A 13882-nucleotide genomic window follows, 5' to 3' on the forward strand; every position below is an offset into this window, starting at 1 on the left:
CTAGACACAGCTGTTGTGTGAATCAAGGACAGCAGAACTGTATTTGTCATACCCGTACTGAGGGACTCATCCTCAACTAAATAGCAATTGCTAGGTAGGTGACATGGGTTCCAAAGCCCAGTGTGTAAGAAGAAGGTGGGGTTAGGGGCTTGTATTGGGGGCACTGGTTAAGGTTATCAGTCATCATCTGAGCCTTTCTTTCTCCACTGTTTAATAAAATGGTTAATTTATACTCAATTGACTATCTTGTTACATACCCCAAATCTGAAATCACTGGTGTCTAGATTTAAGTGTTAAACTCAGGATAGTATTTCTGATGCAAGAGACTGTCTAGTGTGTACCACCAGTGAGGCTTCCCCACTAACAGCTGAAATTGCTGAGAGGTGTTGTGATGGAAAGGAGGAGTGCTGACCAGCACTTCGTGCCTAAAGGGTTAAACTCAGGTAGCTAAGAGTGTTGGCAAGGGGACAGAAGAACCAATGGGATATAGTGCTGCAATTTAAATCCTGCTGCCCTTTCTCTTTGTGCGAGTTCTAAGTCAGCAACTGGAGGAACAAGATGAAATAATCAACCAGAATTATGCCTTCAAGAAATATTGGCATGGGACTGGACTGGACCTTGAAGTACAGATCCGTACAGATTGGGAGTAGAGGGGAAATGTATATTTAGTCATGATCAGGTTATTTTTCTTTATTTTGCTGTCTGGTAAAACTTCTCTATGTGAATCCATGTGCCTCCCTCCCCCCATTCACTATGCCCCAAGCTCGTGCTCAGATATATCATTTTTTCTCTGTGTTTTAATCTGCTCTTTCCTTAGTTGCTCTGAAACACCTAGCAACCAAGTATTCCTTATCAAGTATATCTTTCTCTTTTGTTAATAAAATCATCTTTTTTAAGGTGATAATTTGATTTTTATGTCCTAGATGGTAACAGGAGGCTTGTGTGGGAAAAGAGGCTATGTCTAGATTACAGAGTTTTTCTGGGATACCAAAGGTATCCTGGGAAAACTCCCGCTGCATCCAGGGGAACGCGTCTACTCTTCCGACATTTTTTGCGGAAGAGCAGACGTGCTCTTTCGGAAGCCCTGTCTTCCTCATTTTACAAGGAAGAAGGTATCTTCCAAAAGAGGAAGTTTTTCCAAAATTTGGCCCAGTGTAGATGGGCCAAATTTCGGAAAAGCCGCTTCTGAAAAAACAATTGGAAAAAGGTACACAAATTACAGAGTGCAATTTGTGTACTTTTTTCGGAAAAAAAGCAGCAGTCTAGATGTAGCCTATGTCAGGCTTATCATTATCCAGTTCATCCCTTTTATCCTTTCTAAATAATGGCACACCTTTACCTTTCTTCTAGTCTTGTGGAACTTTCCCAATGCCCGCAGGATTATGGAAAGAGATCTTAACAGTTAAGTGAGCTCCTCACCAGCTCTTTAAAAACTCTTGGATGTAAGTTATTTGGACCTATTGACATTATTACTTTCTGTTTAACATCCTCCAGAGATACTAATGGAGTGTAAAGAGTGTTATCCTTACCATATTTTAAGAATATATCATCCGTTTTTCTCCTAATACAAAACATAAGTATTTACTGAGCACTTCTGTACTGTCTGCATTACTGTTGATTATTTTATTTTATTATTCAGGATTATTATTCAGGATTCTTTTGTTGTTAATATATTTAAAAAACAGCCTGTTTCTTATTGTCCTTATTACTGCTGGCTAGAGTTTTCGCTGTGTCCCTTGTCTGCCTTATAAATATTCTACAATTCCTAAATTTTGATTTACATTCATTACCATGATAGTTCTCAAAATGAAAGCCTAGGCTGCATAGCCTAGGCAAATGGGATTACTCTAACCCTGTAAAAGTTAAGCATTCACATGTTTTTGCAGGGTTGGGGCTTTTCATTTGGGTAAACAAAGCAACGACTACCCTGTTTCTCATAAGTGCATTTTATCAGCATCCCAGGAAAATGCTGCTGGAAAGGGTGTGCATCATGTTTCATCTGAAATTCCAGTTCTATAAACAGGAAGAGCAACACAACAGATCTTTGGTAAATCAATTGTATGCTGTATTTAGGAGCTAGGAACTTGCCTACCCTTAAATACTGTACTGTTTTAACTATTGCAATATAGTTAAAGTGATAAAAATCCTCTAATGTGGATGGAGTGACATTGATATAAAGATGCTTTAGATTGGTTTAACTGTTACAGAAAAGAGACTAAATTGCCTTTATAATGGTAAAACAACAACTACCATGCCTCTAACCGTAGATATAAAGGTAAAACTTTTAAGTGTAGGTCTTGTCTTACCCAAGCTTTGATGGTCTGAAACAAAATTTCTTTTTCTTCTTGTATTTTTTTTAATGATTCGTATATTGTATGCTTGTTGAAACACAGAGAGGAGGAAAATATCCATCGTTAAAGGCTGAGCATCCTTAAAAACTGCTTTAAAAACTGCAGGGAATCTCCCTGCAGCAAGCAGTGAAACATTTCAATGTTTATCTATTACACTATCTTCCATGCAAACCCTTTAGTCCCTGCAGTATTACTTATCACACAGCCACGCCTCACACTAAAGTTTGCAAAGAAAACTGTTGGGAGACTTTTCCTGCTTGATTTGCTTTCCTGCTTCTTTCACCCTGCAGCTGGGCTGGCTGCTGGGTCTGGGCGTTTCTGCTCCTAGGCTAGGGGAGGGAGCTTCCACCTCCCCTCTTTTCTTCCCTGCCTGGTTCTTCACTCCCCCTCTCCTCCTCAGCTTAGCAGGATCCCAAAAGCAGAGCATGCAATCAGAGAGCAGCAGCAGCAGCAGGGAAGATGCAGAAGCCTAGTCCGAAAGAGCATCTCTACAAGCTACTGGTGATTGGGGACCTGGGCGTGGGCAAGACCAGCATCATCAAGCGCTATGTGCACCAGAACTTCTCCCCACACTACCGGGCCACCATTGGGGTGGACTTTGCCTTGAAGGTGCTCAACTGGGATGCTGAGACAGTGATACGGCTGCAGCTCTGGGACATTGCTGGTTAGTACAGAGGAGAAGAGAAGGGATAGAGGGAGGGTTCCAATTCCCTTGCCCCAAATCTCTGTGTAGTTTAGCACAAAGTGCTAACTCCAGTCAGAATCAGGCCTTGAAGTGGGAACTATTGATGCTTTAAAAACAATGGAGGAGACCTAGGAGTGAATTCCTTGGGTTAGTGCAACACTTCAGAGTTCTCCGCGAAGCAAGGGGAGGGGAAGCCCACCCTCTGCTTGGGATGTTAGTGCTAAGGCAGTTCTGTCTAGTCTCACTTATTTTCTTCCCCATCCCTGACCGTCCACACTGTGCCAGAGGCACATTTACAGTCTCTCTCATCACTGTTACAATTTCCCACTCATTCAAATTGTTGTCACTGACCTTGCCTAACAACCCTAAGAGGTTTTGGGTTATTGTGGTGGGAGAGGGAGAAATGGCCTGCTCATGCATTTTCCAGAGGAAAAAAGACTCATTAGGATCCATAATGTGGTTTTTGTAGTTAACCAAGAAAAAACACTTGTTGGGTTATTTTATCAAACTTCTTCGATTTTTTTAAACTTTCAGGAGAGGGGAGGTTGTTGCAATCATATAGCATTCATACTGTTTTTTTTTTTTTAAATCACTACTTTTATTTGAGGAATAACCTCACTTGTTAATAACTGGTTTGCTAGTATTTCTGAGACATTGTACAGTAAAAGCAGCAAATTTCAGTAAATTACTCTGCATCGTGAGAGAAAACAAAACTAAACATCCTTTCATGCCTGTTTTATTTTCACTTTTAAAGCAGAATAATTCCATATCATTGCAACAGATTTTTTGGGAAATATTTTTTTGCATTGTCCTATATTTTGCTTCTTATTAAAGCCATGGATTTTCATTTTCACAGTCTCTTTTCATAACCATTTATGGGGTTTTCAGTGGGCAAAATGTAAATATGTCCCAAAGCTTATTTATCATGATGTCAGTATCAATTTTTTATTTAGTCTATATAAGAGAGGAATCTTAACTTCGACTATAACTCAGAATGTTTTATACTTCTATAACATAAAGTAAGGTCTTTTTCATTCAAATGAATTAAGCAGTTATCTTTACGAGCAAGAAACTGCAGAGAAAATTTTATGCCCGCTACTTACATTCTGACTTCTGATGTGTATTTTGGGTTTATTGACTTACTCTAGAATTACACCTACTAAGGCCAGTGAAAGAAAGAAAATTCTTAGCATTCCTTTTGAATAAGGGGATTTTATATACTTGTGTACTTGGCATAAACAGAGGAGCTAGCTCATAGCTAAGCTCTAAAGTTGGCACTGTACTATCAAAACTTACGCTACTAACACCACAGAAGCTGGTTGGTGTAAAAATGCACAACCCCTGATATTTGTATACATTTATGTGCCCCTATGGTTTTCTGATGCTAAAATGGCAATGAGAACATGAATTATAGTTGCTTGCCAAGGCCTAGTTATAATGTTATTAAAAAAATCCACATCTGTAAGATGGAATAGTCCATAGTAGACAAAGCATGATCTTATAACCAAACCTTTAAAAACACATGTTGCAGCATCGCTAAGGAGACATGTAGTCACTATTTTTACAAACTTCTTTTGTATGCCTTGCTCCAGAAACTATATTAAACTGCTGATCATGTGCTGTTGGATCATATGATGTAGCTTTCAGTCAGGCAGTAGAAGGTTTGAAGGCAATTACCCCAAGCAGTAGTATTCAATGACTAGCACCATCTCTGAGTGATCACACATGACAGAGAGAATTACAGTAATGGGTTTGTGTGAATTAATCAAGTGACTTTCTAAACTTCAAGCTGGTTGCTAAACTCCAAGAATCTCACTGAAGGTCAATAGAATGCTCAATAACAGAGAGAAGTTCCCATTCAACTTCTAAGATCTGGTGTCTAGCGAGTTTTTAGTTGTTGACTGATGTAAAATAGAAAATAACTTCTGTAAGCGACACTGTCAATTCAAATCAGCATGATTCTGGTTTAAGAGACACCAGGTATAAGACAGCTGGCTGGAGTGACACCCACATTACTTAAAAATCAGAGGGAAATAAATCTGATTGGGAAGTTTGAGAAATAAATTTGATTGGCAGTGAACAGAAGTGGTGTTTTGCTTTGTTTCTTTTACTCTGACTGTCGAGAGCTACAGCGAGCAAAATGCAAATATACAAAGTAGAAGAGGGACATGTGAAGTTCCAGAGCTGCTCTGGTTCTCATTCTGGAAAATGTCTTTATAATGTAATGCTTAGCTTTGCAGAGGAAGCAATGCCCATTCGCATGGGCAGCAAGTCCCCTTTGGAGACACTAGCCCTCCCCACCTCATTCCTTCTTCCCAAGGCCTGCCCCCTTTCATCCAGAGCCCTGAGACTACCTCTGCCCTGGGCCCCAGATGTAGGAGCCCCAGCCAAAGCATCCAGACCCCCAGGCTGCCAGCAAGCCTCAGCCCTGGACTGATCCCCAGCCCTGCCCAAGCTGCCACCTTTGGAAAAAGGGGGAATAAGGACAGGGCCATAACCTGGATCAGGGGAGGTTGAGCTTCTCTTGGCCTATTATACCCGCCACCCATGCCTTTTATCCTGCAAAACGCATGTACAGATTTGGCTTTGTATTAGGGCAACATTTAAAGCAGAAGATCCTGCACATTTATCAGTCTGAATTCTTATATGGCTCCCCACTTCAATGGTCACTAAACGTGCCATCAAACATTGTGCTTTCTTGCAGGAGTAGATCAATCCTCCTTTTCAGGGTGGTAAACTGAACCATGAGCCCATCATTTGCTCAGCAGTAAAATTAGTATGGGCTTGATTCTGAGTGGCACTGAGCATTGGAAATTGCTGTTACAACACTGCTGGAGCTTAGAGCTCAGCTGACTGCAATATCTATAGAATGAATTTACACTTTCCAGTGAGGTGTCTGCACACAATATAGCTCGAGACAGACATAGACAGACAATACTCTTATTGTAGCGGAAAAAAGGCATAATGCGCTCTAATGACTGAAAGCTGAGACTAGATTAAATTTAGACTAGAAATTAAGCACAAACTTTAAAAAGGGAGGGTAATTAACTATTAGACCAATTTAACAAGGAATGAGGCAGCTTCTCCTTCACTCGATGTCTTGAAGTTAAGACTGGATACCTCTCTCAAAAATACACGGAAATGAAGTTGTGGACTTGATGTTGAAATTATTGCATGACATTGTACAGCCTGTTTTCTCCAGGAGCTCAGACTAAATGATCAAATGGTCCATTTTGGCCTTTTAAAAAAATCTATGAATTTAAGTGTTTTAATAACTGCAAGTTCTAAAAAATAACATGCATCTGTGCTGCTAGCACATGCATGGGGAGGCCATTCCAGAAACCAATACTCCAGGAAGATTTTCCTAATACACAGCCTATCTTTCCTTATCTTAACCTCATCCTTTTATTCCTAGTTACATTTCAGAGTATCCACCTTCTTAAATACTCCTGCAGCTTGGCTTTCACACCCTTCAAATATTTGTAGTTTATTCTCCAATCCCCCTTGATTAACCAAGAGGTAGATCATTAGCTCTGTTAATCTTTCAGTCCCTGCATCCCCCTTATCTTTTTGTTGTTCTTTTCTGAGCTCCCTCCAATTTATCAGTATACTTTTGGAGGGTGGTTCTTAAACTTTAGACCAAAAAATACCAGGCATAGTTTGAACCAGAGTCTTGGAGACAGACACAATTATCTACTTGGCCTGCAGTGGTGTGCCTGCCAAATGCAGTTAGGGTTACTAGATGATTTAAAAAAAATACCGGACACACTTGATCTCAGATGGGGTGTGGGGACCAACCAGGAGGGGAGTGGGGCCGGCTGGGAGGAGGACGGGGGGAGCGGGGCTGGCCAGGGGAGATTGGGGGAGGGGGGAGCAAACCAGCCAGTGGGAAGCAGGGTTGGCTGAGTGAGGGTTGGGGGGGAGCAGGGCTGGCCGGGAGGAGAGCGGGGGGGGGGGGGGCGGAGGAGTGAACCAGCCAGCAGGGAGCAGGGCTGGCCCAGGCACATGCAGATCCCGGGGCACTGCCCATCCCGCTCATGGTCCTGGCAGAGCACACGGGTGAGTCCGGCCCCAAGGATTCCATCCCTCCCCTGCCCCGCCCCTGCCCCCCCCTCCCAAACTGCATAGTTGCGTACTGCCAGGCTGGTAGACACGCTCACGCAGCGTGAGCATGTCTACTTGCCAGGCAGTACGCAACTACGTACTGATACTCATGATACTAATAAAACTTACGTAATTAGAAAATACCGGACATTTATATGTCCATTATTTTCTCAATTTGTTTCCTGGACAGAAAGCTCAAATGCCGGACTGTCCAGTTCAAAACCGGACACCTGGCAACCCTAAATGCAGTCCAGAACTGTTTGGTGTACCTCCCAAATACAATTCAGATCATGTAATACACAGCAAACTCATGTCTAATTTACAGTTCACTATCACTCCATGGCATGATTTTGCGGAAATACTTTTAATGGAAAAGTTTTTCCATTAAAAGTATTTCCGCAAAAGCACGTCTAGATTGGCATGGATGTTTTTGCGCAAAAAGTGTTTTTGCGCAAAAGCATCCGTGGCCAGTTTAGACGCGATTTTTGCGCAAGAAAGTCGGGATCGCCATTGTAGCCATCGAGGATTTTTGCGCAAAACAGTTCTTCCCTGTCTACACTGGCCCGAGTGGGAGCATGAAAGTATTTGCGCAAGAAGCACTGATTTTGTACATTACAAAGTCAGTGCTCTTGCACAAATTCAAGCGGCCAGTGTAGACAGCTGTCAAGTTTTTGCGCAAAAGCGGCTGTTTTTGCACAAAATCTTGCCAGTCTAGACGCACCCCCTGGGTCTCTTAGCCTTGGTCTACACTAGGCCCTTATTCCGAAATAACCCCCAACTTCGAATGTATAAGCAGTGTATCCACACTATTAAGCCCTTTACTTCTAAATAACAGGCTGTTGAATTCAAACTCTGTACTCCTGCTTTTCATGATGAGTAATGCTAATTCTGAAGTAGTCATTTCAAATTAATGGTAGTGAGGATGCTTTGGTGCCACTAATTTGAAGTAATTGACCTCCAGGAGGCCTCTCGCAGTTCCCCAGAGTGCTTCCTGGGGTTCAATGTCGATGGTAGCACATCCACATTAACAGAGCCTGCCTCAGACTGATTTTGATGCCTCCCCATAGTGAGGACACGCTAGTTTGAATTTGTTAAATCAGGAGTTCTTGAATCAAATTTAGTAACTTCAAAATAGTTTCCTAGTGTAGACATGGCCTTACAGGATTATTTCTGCCAGGTTTCCCTGTTCCATTCACTACATGCATGTCAGATTATTTCTTTCTCTGATATATTTGCTTTCATTTTCCTAGCTTGGATCGATTCCCATTATTTTTTGCCTGTGCCCCTCATCTTGAAGACAGCAGCATTGAATTGCAAATGGTTTTGTTTCCCATCCGTGCCGTTTTTACCTTCAGAGACATACATTTGCACAGATTCTATTCAAATGTTTAAAAAGCTGTAACGTCTATAATAGCATTAGGCTGTATCACGAGCAAACAAGCCTTTCATTAATGTTGAATGCATTACATCCTCAGGAGATCACGCTTTTAGTGGGCTGCCAAACATTTTGGGTCATATGCACAAAGAAGATAGTAACAGTGATTTCTCAGCTAAGCTCCCATGAAAGTACATCTCAGCAGTCATAAATAAGAAGCCCCGTGTACTTCAATGGGGTGCTTCTTCTTTCCCTCTAGTGTTGCACAGACACTGTCAGTGGTCTGTAATGCGATCGGTCATGATCTCTCCAGCACATTATGTATGCAGTCTACTTGCAGCCTGCTTTCCAAGCCTCAAGTTGATGGCAGATGCTTAATCTACTGCATGCCAATGTAAGATCCAGTCCTGCTCCCACTGAAGCCAATGACAAAATTCACAGTGATTAAAATGGTGCAGAGTCAATCCCATAATTAGAGAAATGCCATTCTGAGGGGGAGAGTGGGAAACACCCCCAGAAAAAAGCAACTCTCTTCGGGGAAGTGGGGAACAGATGGAGAAAGAAAATTTTTGGATCTGTCCATTTTCCCAGCAAAAGCTGGGGGTTACTTAGACCACAGGAAAGGAGGAATTTGATATCCTGTAGCTCCTGGTAGGCAGGCAGATGGATCTGGGCTTGGTTTGGACTGGATTTTTCATTTTAATTTTTACTTGAAAGGAGAGGCAGAAGGAAATGCCCTGCCATTCACCAGCGAATAGGGATAAAAAAGGGAGTTTGAGCTCAGCTATTTTAAAGCAGGGGACGGAATTCTTACATCAACCATTTTATTTTCAAGGGGAGAAGAGTCCTCAGATCAATAGAACCCTTTTGCCTCTGACCAGATGGTAGGAACTGAGCTGTCCGAGGAAGGAAAGACTGGTACATTTAGTCAGTGGCCCATTCAAAGTTGCTCTCTCGCTCACTGACTTTCCATTCGCTTGTTCATTATGGGAGGCCCAATTCCTAAATGCATAAAGGGGATGTGGCTATGGAGGAAAGATCAGATCAGCTGTGACAAGGCCTTTAACCTTCCACAATCTCCTGTCCCTGGAGAGTCTTTAAAAAAGTATTTACCCAGGCGACAAAGATGGACCCAAATCCGTTGGTTGCAGGGCAGTCTGCACACTATAGGCTAACAGATTCTTTGCAAGACTGAACAACACAGGGCACATGCATATCACAGGCTAGAACATGCAACCCTACCACAAACTGATTACTGCTGGCAGCCAGTGCTCAACCATGTGGGTCGGGCTGCACAGTCTAGGCCTACACAAGAACTTAGGTAACAAAGAAACAAGCATCTCTGGGGATAAATAAGTTATTCACGTTACAAGATCTCTATCAGGCAGCCCCCAGGAGTTATAGCCAAGTGAACCATTTTCATTTTAAGAATAAACCACTCTTTCCAAGACTCTTTGTCACTTTTATTACCTACAATGGCCACACTCTTACCTAGACATCCTTAGGCTGCGTCTAGACTGGCATGATTTTGCGCAAATACTTTTAACAGAAAAGTTTTCCATTAAAAGTATTTGCACAAGAGAGCGTCTATACTGGCATGTGCCTTTGTGCAAAAGATTTGCTTTTGCGCAAACGCATCTGTGCCAGTGTAGACGCTCTCTTGTGCAAAAAAGCTCCGATGGCCATTTTAGCCATTGGGCTTTCTTGCGCAAGAAATTAACGTTGCTGTCTACACTGCCCACTTGCGCAAGAATACTTGCGCAAGAGGGCTTATCCCTGAGCGGGAGCATCAGAGTATTTGCACCAGAACCACTGATTTTGTACATTAGAATGTCAGTGTTCTTGCGCAAATACTTGTGGCTAGTGTAGACAGGCGGCAAGATTTTGCGCAAAAATCATGCCAGTCTAGGCACAGCCTTACAGTTCTAATATATGAGCACATCCTGTTTCCACACTGTCCCACTGGTGTGAAGTGCTAGTTTAATGCCATCCTTCATTGATCCTCTGGGCAGATCTACATTGTACCTGGGAGCATATATCCTCTGACCCCTGTTCCTCATATAAATAAGACAGCTAGGTGGGAAAGGAGGAAAGCCAGGTAGTCTGGGCTGTAGTATCATCAGCATGGGTATGTCTACACTGCAGATTTTTTTGTTTTTCCAGAAAAACTACTTATATCCACACTGCTATTGCATTCGTTCTGTCAGTCAAAAGAACGGAGGGGTTTTTCTGACAGTGATAAACCTCTTTCTACGAGGAAGAAGTCTTTTTCTGAAAAAGCTTTTTCAGAAAAAGATGTGTGTGGACCTCGAAGAGAGTGTTTCTTTCGAAAGAACAGACCCCCAGGAAAAAGCACAGGTGCCCTGGTGGCCACTCTGCCCACAGTAATCACAACTGAAATGCAAGATAGTGTCCATGTTGATTGTAGGCTATCTTTCGAAAAAGCAGATCTCTTTTTTGTTACGCTTTTGCTGTGTAGACACTCTCTTTCAAAAAAAGTTTTTCCCAGAAGATCTCTTCCAGAAAAGCTTCTTCCAAAAGAAGCTTGGACTCTAGACGTAGCCATATACAGGCAGTCCCTGGGTTATGTACAAGATAGGGACTGTAGGTTTGTTCTTAGGTTGAATTTGTGTGTAAGTCGGAACTGGTACATATTGTACCCCAGGGCTGTGTCTACACTGGCATGAATTTACGGAAATGCTGAAAACGGAATACTATTCTGTTTTCAGTTTTTCCGGAAAAGGAGTGTCTACATTGGCAGACTGCTTTTCCAGAAAAGCCCTTTTTCCGGAAAAGCGTCTATGGCCAATGTAGATGCGCTTTTCTGGAAAAGAGCCCCGATCGCCATTTTCGCGATCGGGGCTTTCTTCCAGAAAAGACTACTGGGCTGTCTACACTGGCCCTTTTCCGGAACAGTGTTCCGGAATAAGGACTTATGCCCAAGCAGGAGCAGAATAGTTTTTCCAGAATAGCAGCTGATTTTGTACAGTAGAGCATCGTTGCTTTTCCGGAAATTCAAGGGCCAGTGTAGACAGCTCGCAGCTTATTTCAGAAAAGTGGCTGATTTTCTGGAATAAGTGGCCCAGTGTAGACACAGCCCAGGTGTCCCCGATTCAGCCACTGCTGAAACTGACCAGCGGCTGACTACAGGAAGCCCAAGGCAGAGCTGCTTTGCCCCAGGCTTCCTGTAGTCAGCCGCTGGTCAGTTTCAGCAGAGGCTGACTTGGGGACGCCTGGGGCAGAGCAGCTGGGGTGCTGCTGGGTTGGTCCAGTAGTGCCGCACCTCGGCGCTGTGGGACCAACCCGGCAGACCCCAGCTGCTCTACCCCAGGCGTCCTGATTCAGCCACTGCTGAAACTGATCAGCAGCGAGAAAAGCCTGGTCTGCTGGGGGGGCACACTAGCTGCGCCCCCACCCCCCAGCAGACCAGGGAGACACGGAGTGGCTTTTCTCGCTGCGGAGGATGCGGGCGGCAGGACCGCGGTGATTCTCGGTGGTCCCGCTGCCCGCGTCCTCCGCGGCCAGAAAAGCCGCTCCGCGATTCCCTGGTCTGCTGGGGGGGGGGGGGGGGGCGGAGCGCTAGCTCCACATCTCCCTGGTCTGCTGGGGGGAAGTGCCCCCCGCGCCGCCAGAGGCGGCGACAGTGGGGGAGGCACCCCGCACTAGCTGCGCCCCCCCGTTCATAACGAGGGGTCCCACTTAAGTCAGATTGACATAACCCGGGGACTGCCTGTATGTCAGTTTTTCTTCTTTCCTACACCGCCACCAAAACTAGGTGCTTTAGTGGCCCTGCTTTCCAAGGCATTTGATATATGGACTTGAATGAGAGTGAGCTGACAAATTCAGAATATGGGAATGTGGTATCTGGCTGCAGGAAAGTAGCTGCCTTTCCAGTATTTGACTTTCTCTTTGCTTCTCAGTTCAATGATGTATAAAGCACCATGTGTTTGGGTGCTATGTCCCCAAGAGGTCACTTCTCCCTTCATGGTCTTCTGTAGCAGCTGAAATCAAGGACACCTAGGTTTAAATGTCTGGGAGTGGCTGGCAGCCCTCTTTAATGGAGGGCTCTCAATCCTGGAAATTAATTTCCTCCGTGCTGACTGCTCAAGTGCTGTCCTTAGGGGCCTGTTGCAAAGTCTTTCTGTTCCACAGACTTTAGCCAGACAAGGCTGGGAGGAAGGGGTTACACTGCTGTAAAATGTGGAGGGAGGGCTTGTTCTAACTTTTGGTTTACATTCTTCAGGCTCTGGGCAGATACAATAGGATTAGAGTGTGTAAAGTGTGACTTTTGTAATATGACTTTGGTCAGCTACATTTCGATGGTTGCAGTATAAATTACGTTGTGGTTTCTGGTGACAGGATGTAGGGTGAATTTTTATAAGTCCCAAAGCCCAGATTTGGTGCCTGTGAGGGGCTGACTCACCACCTCAGTGCCACCAGCCAGCTGTTCCAGGAATTAGTTCTTCGTGCCTTGCTGGACGCCTTTCTCTAGGTGGTGTCACCCCATGTTTCTCCTCATGTCATGGCATCCTCTTCCAGACACTGCCCTCCAGCAGTGCCCACCTCAGTGTCCGAGCCCCCCTTCCAGGAGAAGTTGTTGTTCTGTCTGTTCACCTCACAAGATCTCACTTTCCCAGAACACCCTGATTTCCTCCTTAGGTGCTAAATTAGCCTGGGAGCTTGCCTGGCCAGAGCTCCCCTAGGCCTTCCTTGCCTCCCCAGCACTGCCCTAGCTCCAGGGAGCCTCCTGAATCCCTAGCAGTCAGGCCTTCACTGCTCTCTCTAGAGCAGCTGTCAGTTCCCCCTTATATAGCTCCCAGCTGGGCCCTCATCAGCTAGACCTGCCTCCGCTGGGGCTTTGCTCCTAGTCCCTGCTCCAGGCTGGAGTTTTGCCCTTAAAGGGCCAGTGCAGGGCAAGAGCCCTGTCACAGTGCCCTTTATCTTTATTTGTGTCGCATTGAGGGCAGTGGGAACTAGATGCTTAAATACCTTTAAGGATCTGGGCCTTGGTTACTCTGCTCAGCTGTTGGCTCCACTTTCTGCACATCTTCCCAACTGCACCCACCAGGGACACCCTTGCTCCCCACCTCCTGACCACGCTTCCCAGAGCACCAGGGATGTTGGCACTTCAGTTGTGTCACCTGGCCAGAGCTGCAGCCATGCTGCCCAGAGCATTGGGGTTGGCAGCTAGTGATCATGTTGCTGAGGAGCTGGGGGGTGGGATGGGGGCGAAAGCTGGGGGGAACAGGATAGGGGCCAGGTGCTAGCCTCTCCAGGTGGGAGCTCAGGGGCCAGACATAAGGGTCAGATGAGCTGCAGTTTGTCTCCCTCTGGTCTAGGGGTTAGACACTCAGGGTACGTCTGGAC

At 44.7% G+C, this 13882-nt stretch overlaps 1 protein-coding gene across 1 annotated transcript in view; it reads left to right on the plus strand.

The window, feature by feature from the left end:
- The first annotated feature begins 2637 nt into the window (after positions 1 to 2637).
- Positions 2638 to 13882, plus strand: part of RAB38 (RAB38, member RAS oncogene family) — a 41847-nt gene continuing 30602 nt past the window's right edge. Inside the window, exon 1 of the mRNA XM_006118370.4 lies at positions 2638 to 3015. Coding sequence (XP_006118432.1) covers positions 2811 to 3015 — 205 coding nt within the window. The 5' untranslated portion in view covers positions 2638 to 2810. The remainder of the gene's footprint in view (positions 3016 to 13882) is intronic.

The sequence above is a fragment of the Pelodiscus sinensis genome, chromosome 1 (genome assembly GCF_049634645.1).
Source record: "Pelodiscus sinensis isolate JC-2024 chromosome 1, ASM4963464v1, whole genome shotgun sequence".
Lineage (NCBI taxonomy): Eukaryota > Metazoa > Chordata > Testudines > Trionychidae > Pelodiscus > Pelodiscus sinensis.